This window comes from Salmo salar, chromosome 13 (genome assembly GCF_965601325.2).
Source record: "Salmo salar chromosome 13, fSalSal1, whole genome shotgun sequence".
NCBI lineage: Eukaryota > Metazoa > Chordata > Actinopteri > Salmoniformes > Salmonidae > Salmo > Salmo salar.
This window is the reverse complement of record NC_138303.1, coordinates 37846786-37865395: the sequence shown is the minus strand read 5'-3', so window position 1 is coordinate 37865395 and position 18610 is coordinate 37846786. Positions and strand designations below refer to the sequence as shown.

The 18610-nt window shown below is 40.3% G+C and overlaps 1 protein-coding gene and 1 long non-coding RNA gene across 2 annotated transcripts; one reads left to right on the top strand and one right to left on the bottom strand.

Moving 5' to 3' along the window:
- Positions 1–1970: 1970 nt before the first annotated feature.
- Positions 1971–10240, bottom strand: LOC106567230 (proteolipid protein 2). Its single transcript, XM_014136271.3, has 5 exons — positions 9781–10240; positions 3611–3766; positions 3262–3360; positions 2999–3094; positions 1971–2896 (listed from the first exon to the last, which is right to left on the bottom strand). Exons 1-5 carry the CDS (start codon positions 9856–9858, stop codon positions 2849–2851), a joined length of 477 nt encoding a protein of 158 aa, XP_013991746.1. The 5' UTR covers positions 9859–10240; the 3' UTR covers positions 1971–2848.
- On the top strand, positions 3070–4993 carry LOC106567231 (uncharacterized). Its single transcript, XR_001320021.3, has 3 exons — positions 3070–3192; positions 3278–3363; positions 3618–4993. It is a non-coding gene; the product is annotated as an uncharacterized LOC106567231 (long non-coding RNA).
- Positions 10241–18610: the final 8370 nt, after the last annotated feature.

The window sequence follows — 18610 nt, the reverse complement described above, 5'->3', positions numbered from 1 at the left end:
CGAATTACCGACCAAGGGGCCCCTGTTGATTTTGATAGTCACTCTCACTCAGATATCATATTAAAAAATGAAAACATTTCTCTCCATCCTATAAAAACATTTTTAGAATTGCAGGAAATTAGCTGTAAATCTGCTAATTTTACTGTGGGGGTTCAGATCAACCAAAGACTCATAGTGAAAGGGTGTTTGTTTACCTAGTTCACTGAAAATGAAACAAAATATGTTATCTAGGTCAAGTGAAATTCTAAACAAACATTAGTAATTATTCAGAGTATTTTGCAGCATTCCATTTTATTGCTATTAGGCCTGTGTGAGAACAAAAAAAAAGAAAGTAAAGAATGAGCCCTGGTCAAGTTCCAATTAGAGTGTAGCTGCTTCCATCTAGTGGTATCTTAAGAGAGAGCACTCGGATCCTTGAACTTGTGAGTGTCACAAACCAGTATACACAGTTATTAGTAAGTACTATGTATATAACAAAAATGTGATTATACAATGTGTAGACACGTTGTTATTAGAGAGGTTCCTAATTGTATAACAACTTGCTTTTATTGCGCAAAGCATTGTGTATGCCTCAATATTTCAAATACACACAATAGTATGACAAAATACATTAAAAACCTGTTAGAAATAAAACATTAATGGCAAATTCTTCCTTGAGAAATGTACTTTATATTTTGGAGATAACATTTACAAAAGATATTACAATTATAACATAGGCATCCTGAAATGGAACCACATAACTGATCAAATGCCCTTCTTTGCTAATTAATTGCTCATTCTAAATCAGTTGTTTTTCTACGAGTCTATAATCAAAATATGAACGTTTACTACTATAACTGCATACAAACTGTCTAAATACTTTAACAAGGGTGCACTGACTGAGGTAACACTTCTCTTGTACAACATTAAATGTCGTTAAAATATCTTATCTACCATTGGTTAAAAAACACACAAAGAAAAACTGGTAAGCAACCCACTTGACCTGAATTAGATTATTTCAAAACCAGGATAATGAAAACATGTTATCCCATTCTTTTCCTACGGCAAGAGTACTCATGAGAAGTTCTTTGGTGGCAAATGAACATCAAACCTTACTATGAGTGCAGAGTTAATTGTGGCCAGTAGGCCTTACAGTGCTAGGTAAGTAGAGAAAGAAGCAAAACAACAACTAATGCAACTAAGGCACTACAAATGTTTCCAGCACAGGAGGCTGCTGAGGGGAGGACGGCTCATAATAATAGCTGTAATAGAGTGAATGGAATGGTAACAAACACATGGAAACCATGTGTTTGACTTTAATACCAATCCATTTATTCCATGCCAGCCAGTACTAAGAGCCCGTCCTCCCCAATTAAGGTGCCTTGACTAAGGGCTAGATTCTATAGCAGATCCGTGCTAGCAGACTCCCGCATAGCGGTTGTTTTGGCGTGTCGGAGATGGAACTGCGTTAGAGCTGTCAAATCCACAAGCGGCTCCTTGTGTTAGCTTATCGCGGACCATGCCATTGGATGCAACGAAACCAGCCAACTTTATAATCCGATAAATCCCATGCAGCCACTTTACAAGTTCGAACACTCGAATGCGGGATGTTTCCATTGTCTATATCTCGATTTGACTGAGACTAGAAATCCCCACCATCCAAATTAACATGAAAACATGCATTAACCTACACTTTCTATCACCATTTTGAACTTCTAACGCAGTAGGATTAATAAGGAAGGAAGTGGTTTGTGACACACAAGAGCAGCCTTTCACCTATTTGTCAGCTCATACTGCAGTGACACCTCCAACATTTGTCAAAACATCCGCTATGCCGGTTAACACTCGATCTGATTGAATCGAGGCCTAAGTGCAGGCGAAATTTGGCTTAATTCAACCAGCACAATTTGAATATATTACAGTGGGATATGGAGAGGGTGTCACGAGTGCTGTCTTCGAATTCCCTGTCATAAATTAGACAAGGCGCAGCGTGCCGGTAGTTCCACATATTTTATTGTGAACTCGAACAAAACAATAAACAGGTGAAACTGAAACAAACATGACGTTCTGGGGCTGCACAAAATCAAGATCCCACGAAAACACAGGGAAAAACAGGCTGCCTAAGAATGGCTTCCAATCAGAGACAACGATAGACAGCTGCCTCTGATTGGAAACCATACCCGGTCAAAACATAGAAAACAAAACATCGAATGCCCACCCACCTATCACACCCTGACCTAACTAAACAGAGAACACAGCTCTCCTAGGTCAGAGCGTGACAGAGGGCTATGACGCTGAGGTGAAATTATGACGACAAAGAGAGATAGAATGCCATTTGTACCAAAACCATTGATGTTACATTATGATGTTATATTAATCTGAGCACCTCTATAAATGTAATGCTACAATCTAATTTCTAATATAAACCAACATTTCAACAGTGGATGTAATTCAACAGAGACATCTTTTTACACAATAGTTCATTACATCAGAAAACAAATGATGTACTAGTGTGAAAACTGACCAAAGCTTTCCACCTCCTTATGCTGCATAATACTTACATCTTTCCCTTTTTCACCAGACTAAAGATTGAACAATGGGACGGTAGAATTGTACACTGAGACTGGAACAGCGGTTGTCAAGGGAAGCCCTCCTGGAATTTACATGGTTCTTTTGAACATACTGATCTCAGTGCAGTATAACATTATCCTCTCTGTGTCGGCCGTACTGTAGATGTTTCTCTCTTCTGACCCTAACATTGGTTCATTTCTGCTATTAATCTCTTCATTTGAGCATCAAACTTCCTTCCAACCTGCTGCACTTCTTTCACTGCTCATTGTCAACTCGTCCTGCACAAATGTCATTTTATTTAATAGGCTAAGTTGGGGTTTATCTTCCAGTGCTTAAACATTGTCATCTGGAAACAAAGCAGGGAATAGAACAAAGGAAATTAGGTGAGGAAATGTCAAAGTCCAAACTGTAGTTCAAAGCAAAGCTGCACCTTGTCCAAAATACCAACCAGTGAGCGCTGCAGTATCCTATTTGTTGCTGTTGATGACAAGGATGATGGTGTAGACATCATAGGCAAACAGGATCCCAGCCAGCAGGCCAAACACTTAAGGGAATGGAATAACGTTTCATCTAAACAAAATCTAACCACCAAGTTCTACTTTTCAGTGATGAATAGGGCAGAAGGATTTGAGAGCTGAAGAAGTAAGTCATTTGAGATGCTTTCATTTGTATCTATTCAAAAATCTCAGGGTGGTTAGACATTTGACTCACCACTCCTGCAATACAGGCGCCATCCCCTGCTCCATGAATCAGAGACATCAGAGAGGTGATGAGGTACAGGCCTGTACCAGAAGAAGCACGCAAAAGATCCTGGTAGGAGGAGACTAACATTAGTGAATGATTGTCCTTCTATAGGCACTTGGAATGTCCTTGTGTTACTGTTTGTTTTTATAAATGTATCTATAATTTATGTTTGTGTGTTTCTTTTTCTCTCTGTGTCTCTCTTTCTGTGTGTGTGTGTGTGTGTGTGTGTGTGTGTGTGTGTGTGTGTGTGTGTGTGTGTGTGTGTGTGTGTGTGTGTGTGTGTGTGTGTGTGTGTGTAAACATATACTGTACTCACACTCCAGACCCAGTTGACCACCTGAATGGACTTGTCCATTTCCATCATGAAGATGACAAAGAAGATGATGGCGGAGACCATCTCACAGATGGCCACCACAGAATAACCTCCATAAAATGACGCAGCACAGCAGATTAGGATGATAAGACTGATGAGCTGAAAGAAAATGATAAAAAAAATAATATGGGGGGAAGGAGAGAGAGAGAGAGAGAGAGGAAGAGGGAAAAAGCAGCCTGTGTGGAAATACTTGGTGCAAAAATGTTAATAAAGGTACTTAGCAAATGCCAAATCTGTGGTACACAAAAATAGCTTTTTGGCTCAATGCATCTGTAGCCTAATTACTTGACCTTGAGATGTTAATCATAGCATTTCCTTTTAAGGAAATCACTGCTACTTATCCAGGAATCCTTTGAGAACGTCTCGCTGTAGTTTACAACAAACTGACAATTAGGTTCCATGTAGAACCCTCTGTGGAAAGGGTTCTGCACAGAGCCCAAAAAGGGTTCTACATGTAACCAAAAGGAATCTGCCTGGAACCAAAAGAGATTATTCAAAGAGTTCTCCTATGAGGACAGCCGAAGAACCCTTTTTGGTTCTAGATCGCACCTTTTTTTATAAGAGTTTAGGCATTTACGCCAATCAAATCAAAATCAAATCAAACTATTTGTCACCTGTGCCGAATACAACATGTGTAGACCTTACCGTGAAATGCTTACTTACAAGCCCCTTAACCAACAGTGAATAAAAATTATTCTTCCAGTTCGAAGCAGGTAATCGCTGTTCTGATGTCCAGAAGTTATTTTCGGTCATAAGAGAGGGTAGCAGCAACATTATGTACAACATAAGTAAAAAAATAACTTACAAACAACGTGAACAAACAAACAAAATAGCACAAAGTCAGCCATCCCCTCCAGCGCCATTGTACTGTTCAGCAATCAGTTTAGTAGTTTATATCACACTGACAAAGACCCCAGTGTTGGGGTTGATATTTTTTATCCTAAAATGTTTGGATGTCTTTCTATGAAACTGTAATTTTTAATGGTGAAACTGCCACGCCCGTTTGTGATAGTACAATAACAAAGAAGTTGCTGTAAACACTGTTTCTTCCATTCCAGTGAAATAAGGTCAGTGTAGCGAGTACATACACTTGGAAAGCCCACAGTGTAGCACCAACACCAGCCTGAACTGAATCCCTCTATTGTAGCTGCTGTGGAGCTATGCTTCTTGGTGGGTAATTCAAATACAAAGATGACAAAGATGTTCCTGAGTGAGATGTTAAGGGAAGATATTGTAGTTTGTCAACTTTGCATGCAATTGCAAACCTACCAATCGTTCATTGATTTGATGCATTCCAAAAATATTTATTAAAATTGGTTGTGTGAACTGCGTGGTTTGGTATGCATTATTTAAATAATCATACATGGATGATTTGTGTTTTGGTCTTTTTAATGAAATACTCTGTGTAAAAACAATCAAATTGTCACAATCACTGTCCTCGAACTCCCTGTCATAAATAAGCCAAGGCGCAGCGTGCCAGTAATTCCACATCCTTTATTTAGAAGTGAAACCGAACAAAACAATAAACAGGATAAACAGAAAGAAACGTGACGTTCTGGGGCTGCTCAAAGGCAGCTACACAAAAACAAGATCCCACAACTCATGGAGGGAAAAAGGGCTGCTTAAGTATGGTTCCCAATCAGAGACAACGATAGACAGCTGCCTCTGATTGGAAACCATACCTGGCCAAAACATAGAAATAAAATACATACAATGCCCACCCCATATCACACCCTGACCTAACTAAACAGCGAAAAACGTCTCTCTCAGGTCAGGGCGTGACACAAATAAAAACAATCAAATTCAGGCTGCCAAATCACCTTGACTACAATCCATTGTGCAGCACCAAGGAAAAGGTAATGTGTTGGCCATAGAGCAGTAAGCCAAGCTAAGGTCAAAAGCATGGTAGTAGCCCACAGATGATGCAATAAACTCTTTCCTGGAGTTTATTGTCTTCACATACATCCTGGATAACTGGATACCAATTTCACGGTATCCAATTGGTAGTTACCATCGCTGCAACTCCTGTACGCACTTGGGAGAGGCAAAGGTCAAGAGCCATGCATCCTCCGAAGCACAACCCAGCCAAGCCGCACTGCTTCTTGACACAATGCCTGCTTAACCTAGACGCCGGCCACACCAATGTGTCAGAGGAAACACCATACACCTGGCAACCATGTCAGCATGCATTGCACCCAGCCTGCCACAGGAGTCACTAGAGCATGATGGGACAAGACCATCCCTGCCGGCCAAACCCTCCCCTAACCCGGAAGACACTGGTCCAATTTGCACCGCCCCATGGCTCTCCCGGCTGCAACAGAGCCTGTACTCAAACCAGGATATCTGGCAGCACAGCCTTAGACCACCGCGCCACTCGGGAGGACCATTTATCACCCAACCTATGACCTAAATCCAATGACATGGTGAAATGGTTTGTTGATTTCACGTTGAATTCACATTAGTTGACAACTCAACCAAATATAAATCAAAACTAGACATTGAACTGTAGTTTGTGCCCAGTTGGTTACCCCTTGCTTTCTAATATGAGTAGTATTTTCATTTCAATTACAATTTTCTTATATTAACTTTCTTATATTAATCAAAGTTTAGAAACGATGACATGCTGGGTGATTCCTCAACGATTTTCTTACATTCATTTATTAATATTGAAAATATAAACATGAATATTGAAAGTATACCATTTTTGGGATCTCTGTTATTTGTAAGCATTACCAACAGAGTGAATGTGAAAATGGATTCAAAATGGTTGCCCTCTGCTAATGATTTGCAGGATGTGCAATGATACAAGTAAAATGAGGGCTGTGATTGGTTGCAATGCTGACTATGCCAATTTCTCTGTATAAAATGGGCCATAACTTTAAACTAGCAGAGATCCCACTCTGGAACTTTGATATGCCCATAGAGTATATTATGTTCAACAATATATTGAACATTTGCCAAATCAAAAATGGTATATTTTCAATATTAATAAATGAATGTAAGAAAATCATTATTGAAATCATGAGGAATCACCCAGCATGTCATCGTTTGTAAACTTTGATCTTCAACCTAAGTTGTCAGCATTTGACTGTTGGGTGGCAAATGAGGGGACTGTCACGCACAACACCACATTAAAAGTGACAGTTGGAAGATCTTAGGCTAACCCTTGGCCTGACCCCCACCCCCAAGATCACATGGTTCTCATTCCAGGTCCAGTTCCTCTAAGTACACACAACTGTCTGAAATATTTAAAATGGCCCAATTTGTTATCATACTATGAACAAATCAATGGTATAGCATCATGTACATACTCATAGATCTGTATATGTTGCAGAATAGTGTAGTAAAGTAGTATTAGGCCTCAGCTAAGGTCATTATGCAAACCAAAATAGTATGTCATCATATTGGTCTATTCTAGGGAATGATATTCTATTTCTACAACAGACCTTCCATTCATAGTTCGTTCTTGGGCTCCTGGGTCATTCTTGGGCTCGGGTAATATTTCAGTCCCTCTGACTTTTTATTTTTTAGTCATTTAGCAGACGCTCTTATCCAGAGCGACTTACAGTAGTGAATACATACATTTCATTAAAAAAATTGTCCTGGCCCCCCGTGGGAATCGAACCCACAACCCTAGCATTGCACACACCATGCTGGCATTGCCAACACCATGCTCTACCAACTGTGCCACAGGGGGGCTTTTATCTTATATTTCAAGTATTGGGTCACCAAAATGACATTTTTAAAGATTTTGTATATACATTGAAATGTCCTGTATAATAAATTGAAATAAATATAGCATTAATTTAAACTTTATTATTAAAAAAATCTTTTTTTTTTAACTGACACTCAGAATTGTGTCATGTCCCCCAGGCGTTTCACTTAATTTTTACTTGGGAAATGACTATTAAAATGTGCATATAATGAATATCATTTGCTATTAATGCAAACATATATTTGTGTTCTTTTGTTGAGAAAGTATTTTGTTAAAAAAAATGCATGATTATTGATTAAAATCATACAATTTAGCTCTGTCCCTCAGTCTACACTCAACCCCGTCACAACAACCAAACTTCCCCCCCAAAAATGGTCACGCCAGCCTTATGTGCCATCATTAACAGGAAGTGACATCATTCAACAATTTTCAACTGCATGGTACAGAAACAGGCAGGTAATCACATTCTTTTATATCTGTATTTTGTTGTTTTTTAAAGTCAGGTGGGGATCGTCAAGCTGACCAACTTGAAATAAAGTTGGAAAACTAGTATTTATCTAAATTATACTTTAACCCATAAAAATATACAATCTATTAATTTCATGCACACCATGTGGTCTCCTGTCCTTCAACACATGAGGAGCAGAGGCCATTTTGAGCCAAAAAAACTCAATCCCGTCAAATTCAACCCCATCACGTTTCATTGTAAAGGGGTAGTAAACCTGTGACAGGGTTGAGTTATTTACTTTATTTATGAATATTCTAAACAAATGAATTATTCAATATATTATACATTATATCGTGTTTATATTCACTTATAAAACATGCTGTAATGTGTTCCATGTGAACAAAAAAATATATTTTAAGGCAGGTAGCCTAGTGGTAGGAGAGTTGGGTAAGTCTCTTAACTTCAGTTGTTCCTTTAAGTGGCTCTAGATCCTAAATTACTCAAGGATTATAGTGTATACATGTATATATTCTAAGAATATTTGATTTAACGTTATCCATTGAAACATCTAGGGAATGATGGCATCCACATCAGCAGCAGAAAGAGAAAGGCAGTGTCGATCACTTCAAAATGCCGACCCAGAAAATACCTTGAGAGAGAGCGTCAGAGATGGAAAAGAAATGTTGAGGCAGAGAAAAAGAACAAGATCAGTGATGTAAGTGAGAGAGACCGGTGTCAGAAATGTAAACATAGGAGAACAGCATACAAAAGAAGCATGGAGAGGAAAGGAGCACTGAGGAACTTGACCCTCCATGAGACAAACACCTTGTGAAGAGTGCCGATGTTGAACGTGCGATGGAGGTGATGCCAAGCCCGATAAAAGCGGTGCCCTCCATCATGAGAATACACCAGGTCATCACACTTGCTCCTGGTGAGCTGATGTCTGGTGATATCAGCTGCATTTGTTCAACAAAGGATGTAAACTTTACATGCTTTAACACACAGCACTTCAGTTTCAGGCAGAAGGGCCTGGCTGCTCCAGAACAGCCAGCCAATGAGGAAAATCCACAACCCGTGGACGAAATCCATTGGGGAAATCCAGGTCATCTTGGGCAGTGGTGGGTAGTGGAATACGATGATGACCTTTATCCAGGCATCATCTTCGGCACGGATGAAATGAGTGTACAAGTGAAATGTATGCATCGTGTAGGACCAAACAGATTTTTATGGACTTCTCGAGACGACATCCACTGGTATCAGTTTGATGAAGTCCTTGAGCTGATTCCACACCCACAGCGGGTGACATCCCACGACGTACTGTAGAGGTTGAGAGAGATGTGTGGGCCATACTCTCAGGAAGAAAACCATGAATGAATGAATATGGTGCTCCTGAGGAGAGGGATAGTCATGCTGACACTAGTACTGTAGTTACAGCTGTTCTAGCATTCTAAATGCCCTTGGAAAATGTTCCTACAGTTTGATGACACGTTGAACTTTTCTGATGAAACCTGTTGAATGTTATTAATTACTCTAATGCCTGATGTGTTTTTATTTGTTTCAATATTTATTGCTATAGGCCTATCAAATGTAGGGCAGATTATTCTAAATATATGTAATGTCCTTATTACATTTCATTGCAGACAATGAAATGCAATATTTTGGGGTAAGTCTCGGAGGGATTTCGATAGTAAACTAAACTAGTTTATATGGAAACCGATGTGTCTCTTCAACACTGTTACTGTATTCAACCTGTCACTCTAGTCTCAACCCCGTCACATGACAACATTTGTTAAATAAAATGGCAAAGATGAATAAATATGAATTTAATGTCTTCTGAGCTCAGTCTGAAATGTTAAGGACAATCCCAAGAAGATTGCAGTAAATGTAGGCTAATTTACAGCACTCTTTGTGTGAGTCTCTGGCTATAACAAGGATATGGAACAAACTTACTATTTCTGCGATGAGAATAGTTCCTTTTAGGGTCTTGCCGTTCAGATTTTCCAAGCAACCCTCATCCATATCAGCCATAAGTAACTTGAATGCAACTTTATAGTTTACCAACTAATTATAACGGCTCTATTTCCCTTTGCAAGGTTGCAGAACTCAACGAAGATACAACTTTGTAGCTAAGTTAAATTCAGTAGAAAAAAAGCGGACTAATGTTGTCTCTTAACTGCAGGGTTTTCTTCTCACCAAGTTGCAACTATTTGGAATGAATGACTAATGGCAACCTCAACTTCCTGGATTTAGCAAAACTAGGTCAACAAAATAGGAAAGTGCACTTTCAGAAATGCCATGCACGCCTCGAACTCAATCATCAAGTCTGCAGACGACACTACAGTGGTAGGCTTGATTACCAACAACGACGAGACGGCCTACAGGGAGGAGGTGAGGGCCCTCGGAGCATGGTGTCAGGAAAATACTCACAAACTTTTACAGATGCACAATCGAGAGCATCCTGTCGGGCTGTATCACCGCCTGGTACGGCAACTGCTCCGCCCACAACCGTAAGGCTCTCCAGAGGGTAGTGATGTCTGCACAACGCATCACCGAGGGCAAAATACCTGCCCTCCAGGACACCTACACCACCCGATGTCACAGGAAGGCCAAAAACATCATCAAGGACAACAACGATCCGAGCCACTGCCTGTTCACCCCGCTATCATGCAGAAGGCGAGGTCAGTACAGGTGCATCAAAGCTGGGACCGAGAGACTGAAAAACAGCTTCTATCTTAAGGCCATCAGACTGTTAAACAGCCATCACTAACATTGAATGGCTGCTGCCAACATACTGACTCAAATCTCTAGCCACTTAACAATTACAAATTGGATGTAATAAATGTATCACTAGTCACTTTAAACAATGCCACTTTATATAATGTTTACATACCCTACATTACTCATCTCATACTGTACTCTATACCATCTACTGCATCTTGCCTATGCCGTTCGGCCATCGCTCACCCATATATTTATATGTACATATTCTTATTCATTCCTTTACACTTGTGTTTATAAGGTAGTTGTTGTGAAATTGTTAGATTACTTGTTAGATATTACTGCATTAACATCTGCTAACCACGTGTATGTGACCAATAAAATTTGATTTGATTTGAAGACCCACTGGTTGATTCTTATTTATAAAACCCTCTTAGGCCTCACTCCCCCTTATCTGAGATACCTACTGCAACCCTTATCCTCCACATACAACACCCGTTCTGCCAGTCACATTCTGTTAAAGGTCCACAAAGCACATCCCTGGGTCGCTCCTTTTTTCAGTTAGAATGAGCTGCAAAAAAAACACAAAAACTGGACAGTTCTATCTCCATTTATGTCCGACTCAATCATGCCATGGACACTCATGGACTATGGGACACTGTTACTGACTGTTGTGGCTGCTTCATGTGATGTATTGTTGTCTCTACCTTCTTGCCCTTTGTGCTGTTGTCTGTGCCCAATAATGTTTGTACCATGTTTTGCGCTGCTACCATGTTGTGCTGCTACCATGTTGTTGTCATATTGTGTTTCTACCATGCTGTGTTGTCATGTGTTGCTGCCTTGCTATGTTGCTGTCTTAGGTCTCTCCTTATGTAGTGTTGTGGTGTCTCTCTTGTCGTGATGTGTGTTTGTCCTATATTTTTATTATATTTTTAACCCTAGCCTCTGTCCCGGCAGGAGGCCTTTTGCCCTTTAGTAGGCCGTCATTGTAAATAAGAATTTGTTCTTAACTGACTTGCGTAGTTAAATAAAGGTTAAATAAATACAAAATAAAAGTATTCTGCCAGCAGTGACGTCACTTTCGTATTCTTTGAGGAAACCTTCAAAACAGAACCCCCAATGCAATACACTGTAATAGACTATACATGGGACACATATTGTCTTGTAGATAGAACATGTCTACCTGTCTCAGCTGAAGTGGGTGGGCAGTACTCTGTAGGATCTCTACCAACCAAATACAGTGCATTCAGAAAGTATTTAGACCCCTTGACTTTTTTCCACATTTTGTTACATTACAGCCTTTTTCTATGGATTAAATCGTTTCCCCCCCTAATCTGCACACAGTACCCCATAATGACAAAGCAAAAACAGTTTTTTAGAAATGTTTGCACATTTGTAACAAATTTCAACTGAAATATACATTTACATAAGTATTCAGATCGTTTGCTATGAGACTCGAAATTGAGCTCAGGTGCATCCTGTTTCCATTGATCATTCTTGAGATGTTTCTACAACTTGACCAGCATCCACCTGTGGTCAATTCAATTGATTGGACATGATTTGGAAAGGCATACATCTGTCTGTATACTGTAAGGTCCCACAGTTGAAAGGGCATGTCAGAGCAAAAACCAAGCCATGAGGTTGAATGAATTGTCGGTAGAGCTCAAGACAGGATTGTGGGAAGGGTACAAAAAAATGGTCTTGTACATATCCAGTAGCACTTAGTTCTCCAGCCCCTCCATAGACCCCAATGCAATGCACTGTAATAGACTGTATATGGGATACATGTTGGCTTGTAGAGAGAAAACGTTTCTACCTGTCTCAGCTAAAGTGGGGTGGAAAATACTCATTAGTGGTTAATTGGTTAGTTTTGGAGGGGGACTGTGTAGTACATGCCCAGCAGCACTTCGTTCTCCAATACTCCACTGTTGGAGCTAGAAACACAAGCATTTCACTACACCCACAATACGATCTGCTAAATATGTGTATGTGACCAATAAAAATGGATTTGATTTAATGTATAGTCTATTACAGTTTTTTGCACTGGGGTCTATGGAGGGGGTGGAGAATGAAGTGCAGCTGGGTATGGACTACACAGTCCCCCTCCAAAACTAACCATATGCCTAGAAGGCCAGCATCCCGGAGTCGGCTCTTCAATGTTGACGTTGAGACTGGTGTTTTGAGGGTACTGTTTAATGAAACTGCCAGTTGAGCACTTGTGAGGTGTCTGTTTCTCAAACTAGACACTCTAATGTACTTGTCCTCTTGCTCAGTTGTGCACCGGGACCTCCCATTCCTCTTTCTATTCTGGTTAGAGCCAGTTTATGCTGTTCTGTGAAGGGAGTATTACACAGCGTTGTACGAGACCTTCAGTTTCTTGGCAATTTCTTGCATGGACTAGCCTTCTTTTCTCAGAACAAGAATAGACTGACGAGTTTCAGAAAAAAGTTATTTGTTTCTGGCCATTTTGAGCCTGTTATCGAACCCACAAATGCTGATGCTTCAGATGCTCAACTAGCCTAAAAAAGGCCAGTTTTATTGCTTCTTAACCTGTTGGGGCTAGGGGGCAGTATTTGCACGCCCGGATAAAAAACGTACCCGATTTAAACTGGTTACTACTCTTGCCCAGAAACGAGAACATGCATATAATTAGTAGATTTGGATAGAAAACACTCTAAAGTTTCTAAAACTGTTTGAATGGTGTCTGTGAGTATAACAGAACTCATATGGCAGGCCAAAACCTGAGAAGATTCCATACAGGAAGTACCCTGTCTGACAATTTGTTGTCCTTCTGTGGCATCTCTATCGAAAATACAGCATCTCTGCTGTAATGTGACATTTTCTAAGGCTTCCATTGGCTCTCAGAAGGCACCAGAAAGTGGAATGACGTCTCTCCAGTCTCTGGGCGAAAAACAGCAGGAGATTTTGTGAGTGGTCAGGCTGAGAACAGTGACACTGGAGATGCGCATTCATGTGAATTCTCCATGTTTTTCTTTCTCTCTTTGAATGAATACAACGTCGCCCGGTTGGAATATTATCGCTATTTTACGAGAAAAATAGCATAAAAATTGATTTTAAACAGCGTTTGACATGCTTCGAAGTACGGTAATGGAATATTTTGAAATTTTTTGTCACGAAATGCGCTCGCGCGTCACCCTTCGGATACTGACCTGAACGCACGAGCAAAACGGAGCTATTTGAATATAACTATGGATTATTTGCAACCAAAACAACATTTGTTGTTGAAGTAGAAGTCCTGGGAGTGCATTCTGACAAAGAACAGCAAAGGTAATCCAATTTTTCTTATAGTAAATCTGAGTTTGGTGAGGGCCAAACTTGGTGGGTGTCAAATTAGCTAGCCGTGATGGCCGGGCTATGTACTCAGAATATTCCAAATGTGCTTTCGCCGAGAAGCTATTTTAAAATCTGACACCGCGATTGCATAAAGGAGTTCTGTATCTATAATTCTTAAAATAATTGTTATGTATTTTGTGAACGTTAATCGTGAGTAATTTAATAAATTCACCGGAAGTTTGCTAGTTCTGAACATCACATGCTAATGTAAAAAACTGGTTTTTGATATAAATATGAACTTGATTGAACAAAACATGCATGTATTGTATAACATAATGTTCTAGGAGTGTCATTTGATGAAGATCATCAAAGGTTAGTGCTGCATTTAGCTGTGGTTTTGGTTTTTGTGACATATATGCTTGCTTTGAAAATGGCTGTGTGATTATTTTTGGCAGGGTACTCTCCTGACATAATCTAATGTTTTTCTTTCGTCTATCGTTGTCTCTGATTGGGAACCATACTTAGGTAGCCTTTTCCCACAGGGTTGGTGTGGGTAGTTGTTTTCTGTTTGGTGTGTTCACCTGACAGAGCTGTTGCGTTTTGTTCCAATTTGTTTTTTTGATTCAGTGTTCAAGTTATAATAAACATCATGAACACGTACCACACTGCGCTTTGGTCTACTCCTTCTTCCACAGACGACTGTTACAACACTGTATTTCTGATCAATTTGATGTTATTTTAATGGACAAAACAATTGGTTTTCTTACAAAAACAAGGACATTTCTAAGTGACGCCAAACTTTTGAACGGTAGTGTACATGTAAATATTACCTCAATTACCTCGACTAACCGGTGCCCCCGCACATTGACTCTGAACCAGTACCCCCTGTATATAGCCCTGCTACTATTATTTTACTGCTGCTCTTTAATTATTAGTTACTTTTATTTCTATTTTTTACTTAACACTTATTTTTCTTAAAAATGCATTGTTGGTTAAGGGCTTGTAAGTAAGCATTTCACTGTAAGGTCTACACTTGTGTGAATTCGGTGCATGTGACAAATCAAATTTGATTTGATTGCATTGCAGTGAATGGAGTGGGTGGAGTAAGGAGTCACCAGCACTCTGTATTAAACCTGTTGCCCAGCATAAGAGACCCATCCATAAACATTTTGCAGACTCTATTGAGTAATTCAAATAACACATATTTCTATTTCATTAAAAGTGTTTCCTTAAATATAGGCTACACACTATTGTTCAACATACCAGTATTTGTGTAAACTTTCCAAATAAATGCTGGTATAAATAGTACAATATTAAAAGTGAAATAAGTGAAATGATCCATCAAAGGTGGTTGCAGTGCTGTGAAAAACAGTTGTACTGCATTAGAGTGCCGTTTTTTGATGTTGATATTCCCAAAGTTTAGCATGTCTTTGCAGGGGTACTCTTATCCGTGATCGTGCTGCCAGCACAATATCCTGTTGCTAGGAGAACCGGGCCGTGGCTTTTTAAATTTTTTATTAAGGTTACTTTCAGAAATTCCACGATGTAACAGTGAATTAGAGCAACAGTTGCGGAAAAACCACCCTCGTGAGTAAACAAATATGCTTAGGTTTGGTGATGGGAGGGGGTTCCCCTCGCCAACCCTACCCACATTTCTAGAGAAAAGTAAAATATAGGGGGCCCCTACCCATATTTCTAGAGAAAAGTGAAACATAGGGGGCTGTTTGCGCAGGAGGGTTTGCGCAGGAGTGTCATTCAACATGGTTTCAAATCTAGTGGGTAGAACCAGAAAGCAGTATCTATCCTATGCGGTTTTTGTGTGACAAGCCTCTGCTTTGGCAACAGCGTCGACTATGTTCTTGACAACTAGAACTGCCTATTGATAGGCTACTGGTAGGCCTGAAAGTTGCAGGCTATAAAGTCACTTCCCTTATGTGCCCAATAGTACTGTTGTTGCATACTTGTCGGGCACATACGAGAAGCCACATTATAGCGCGCAACGTCTTACCCAGGGGGATGTGAGCAGTTGTTTTTAGAGCAAACAAGACTGGGAACAGCTGCCGCTATGCTTAGGGATGTATGACACATGATCATTTATAAAATGTGTTATTTCACTTAGGTCTGCTTTGCTCTATGCAGAATAGAATAGTATAGAATTGGAATAGGAATATAATAAAACTTTGTTGTTTATTGATTGTTCATTAAACCCAAGTATTGGACGATTTAGAATTATTCCTGTATTTATTCAAACAGCTGAGATTTTTTTAAACCATATTAAAAATGCTTTGAATATTTTACCAACACTGATTATGAAAAAACATTCATTGCGTTTCAACTGTAGAATTCTGGAAAAGAGAGATATCATGCCATCATGTGGCAAAGCAGCAGAACTACATGTGTTTACAAGTAGCAGAACTGCATGTGTATGGAAGATGGTGACGTGTGCCATGTGATGTAGACTTGCCTCGTAGTAGGCCTACTTAACTTATACCCTCAGTGAACCTCATAATGAGCTCCGGGCACTGCTGAACATCAGCACATAGAGTACAACTGTGTTGTTTATTGATTGTTCATTAGTGAGAGGTGAGAGTTGTGAAGGCCTTTGGGCCCAACAAGTGGCGGGACTCTTTGAAGCCCCATTTAAGGCCCCCTCCCGCTGTTCAAAGACCATCCACTGGCATTTTCTACAAGAAATCTGCCTCCAGAAATAAAAGCTTCTCCCAAGTGGGTGTGACACCTACTCCCATTGCCTGCTGAACTGCTGCTTGGATTCCACCTGGCGTTCTGTTCACCGTCTGCCCTGGCCTGCCTCCCACTGTCTAGTACAGGTACCCCCACCACACCCACCCCCCCTCTCCCGAGCTTTCGCTCGCCTCCAGCACACATGCACTGTTGGGGCGAGTGACTCTGAACTTACAATGGCTAGCCCCAAGTCGTTATATATATATATTTTTTCTTGTTCATTTTGCTATTTTGCTATTTGCCTCATGACTCCAGCATTCTTTGTTGACTACGAACTTTCTTTACCAGACCGTGGGACAGACTAAGTTTGTTCCCACACTCGGGAGTCTGACTCTCTATTGGTTACACAGACTTTTGGCCTCCCGTCCTATTCTAACCACCTCTCGCCAGTTTTGTTTTCATGTTACCTGATGAAATTGCTGTACAATATGATCTTGTTGCCATCTGATGCACATTCAGATGTCATAAATCAGCACTTCAGAGCTCTCCCTGTCCTATGCCGTGCCCTGATTGTATTACTGTTGATGATATGTGGAAATGTGCATTCACACCCTGGCCCATCTACTGTCATTAGCCCCAATTCTGACTTGTGCTCTGATCTGATCTGCTTCACTGATTTCTGTTCTCGTAAAAGCCTGAGTTTTCTGCACGTTAACACTAGAAGCTTATTACCTAAAATGGATGAATTGAAAGTGTGGGTTCACAGCTCCAATCCAGATGTGTTGGTCATTACTGAGACATGGTTAAGGAAGAGTGTTTTGAATACTGATGTTAACCTTTCTGGTTATAACCTTTTTTGGCAACACAGATCTTCCAAAGGTGGGGGAGTGGCAATCTTTACCAAGGATCACCTTCAGTGCTCGGGTGTCTCCACCAAGTCTGTCCCCAAACAATTTGATTTGCTGGTTTTAAGCATTAAACATTCAAATAGCTCTTTGTTGACTGTTGTTGGGTGCTATCGTCCCTCATCAGCGCTGGCCTGTACCCTACCTGCCCTAAGCTCTCTCCTGGCCCCTTACACTGAGTCTGAATTTGTCCTGCTAGGTGACCCAAACTGGGACATGCTTAAACCACCTGACCAAGTCCTAAAGCAATGGGACTCCCTAAATCTTTCTCAGATTATTACCAATCCCACAAGGTATGACTCCAAACACCCAGAAAATGCTACTCTCCTCGATGTTATCCTCACAAATAATCCTGATGGATATCAGTCTGGTGTTTTCTGTAATGACCTTAGTGATCACTGCTTTACAGCCTGTGTTCGTAATGGCTGCTCAGTGAAACGACCTGTTGTGATTTGTCATAGACGCTTGCTAAAAACATTAATTGAGCAAGCCTTCCTTCATGAACTGGCCTCTGTAAAATGTTATAGAATCAGCTTGATCCCCTCTGTTGAAGATGCTTGGACCTTCTTTTTTAATATTTTCAGTGTTATTGTTAACAAACATGCATAAAGAAAATGAGAATTAAAAACAGGTTCAGCGCCTGGTTCGAACGTGATCTTGCAGAGTTACGCCACCTCAAGAACTGCATTTGGCGAAAAGCTCGGCACACGCATACTCAGGCTGACTGGCTCTGGTTCAGGCAAATGAGAAATAAGTGCACTCAGGCTCAAGTTAGTGATAAGAGAATTATCTAATGAAGGTAAATGAATCAATAATCCATTATGAATTAGTAGTTATGTAGCATGGATAATAAACTGTAAGTCAATGTGCATAACGTTAGTCCAATCAAGTCTAGACATGGGTGTGTGAGAGATTAGGGTGTGTGTGAGATTAGGAGCCTTCAAGGTTCTCCTAATCTATGGAGAAAGGAACAGGCAGTGCTGGAACAGTGGTGGGAGGTCAAGGAAGAGATACTGTTCACCTACTGTCTGTGCGTATGTGTGTGCATAGGTTATCTACGTTTGGGTGGGGATGTGTGTGCGTAAGCGGAGAGAGAGGATAAAATTAACATCTTGCCTCTGAGTCCTTGCCTAATTATTAACCCAGTGTTTTACAAACCCTGGGGATTAGTCAAGGCTTAT

Bases quoted from the DNA above. Each gene is read 5' to 3' on its own strand.
- LOC106567230 (XM_014136271.3), bottom strand. From the start codon at position 9,858: ATGGCTGATATGGATGAGGGTTGCTTGGAAAATCTGAACGGCAAGACC. The intron at 3,361-3,610 runs GTGAGTACAGTA...TCCTCCTACCAG, and splicing joins TGGTCAACTGGGTCTGGAGT to GATCTTTTGCGTGCTTCTTC. The intron at 2,897-2,998 runs GTTGGTATTTTG...CTTTGTTTCCAG, and splicing joins GGATACTGCAGCGCTCACTG to ATGACAATGTTTAAGCACTG.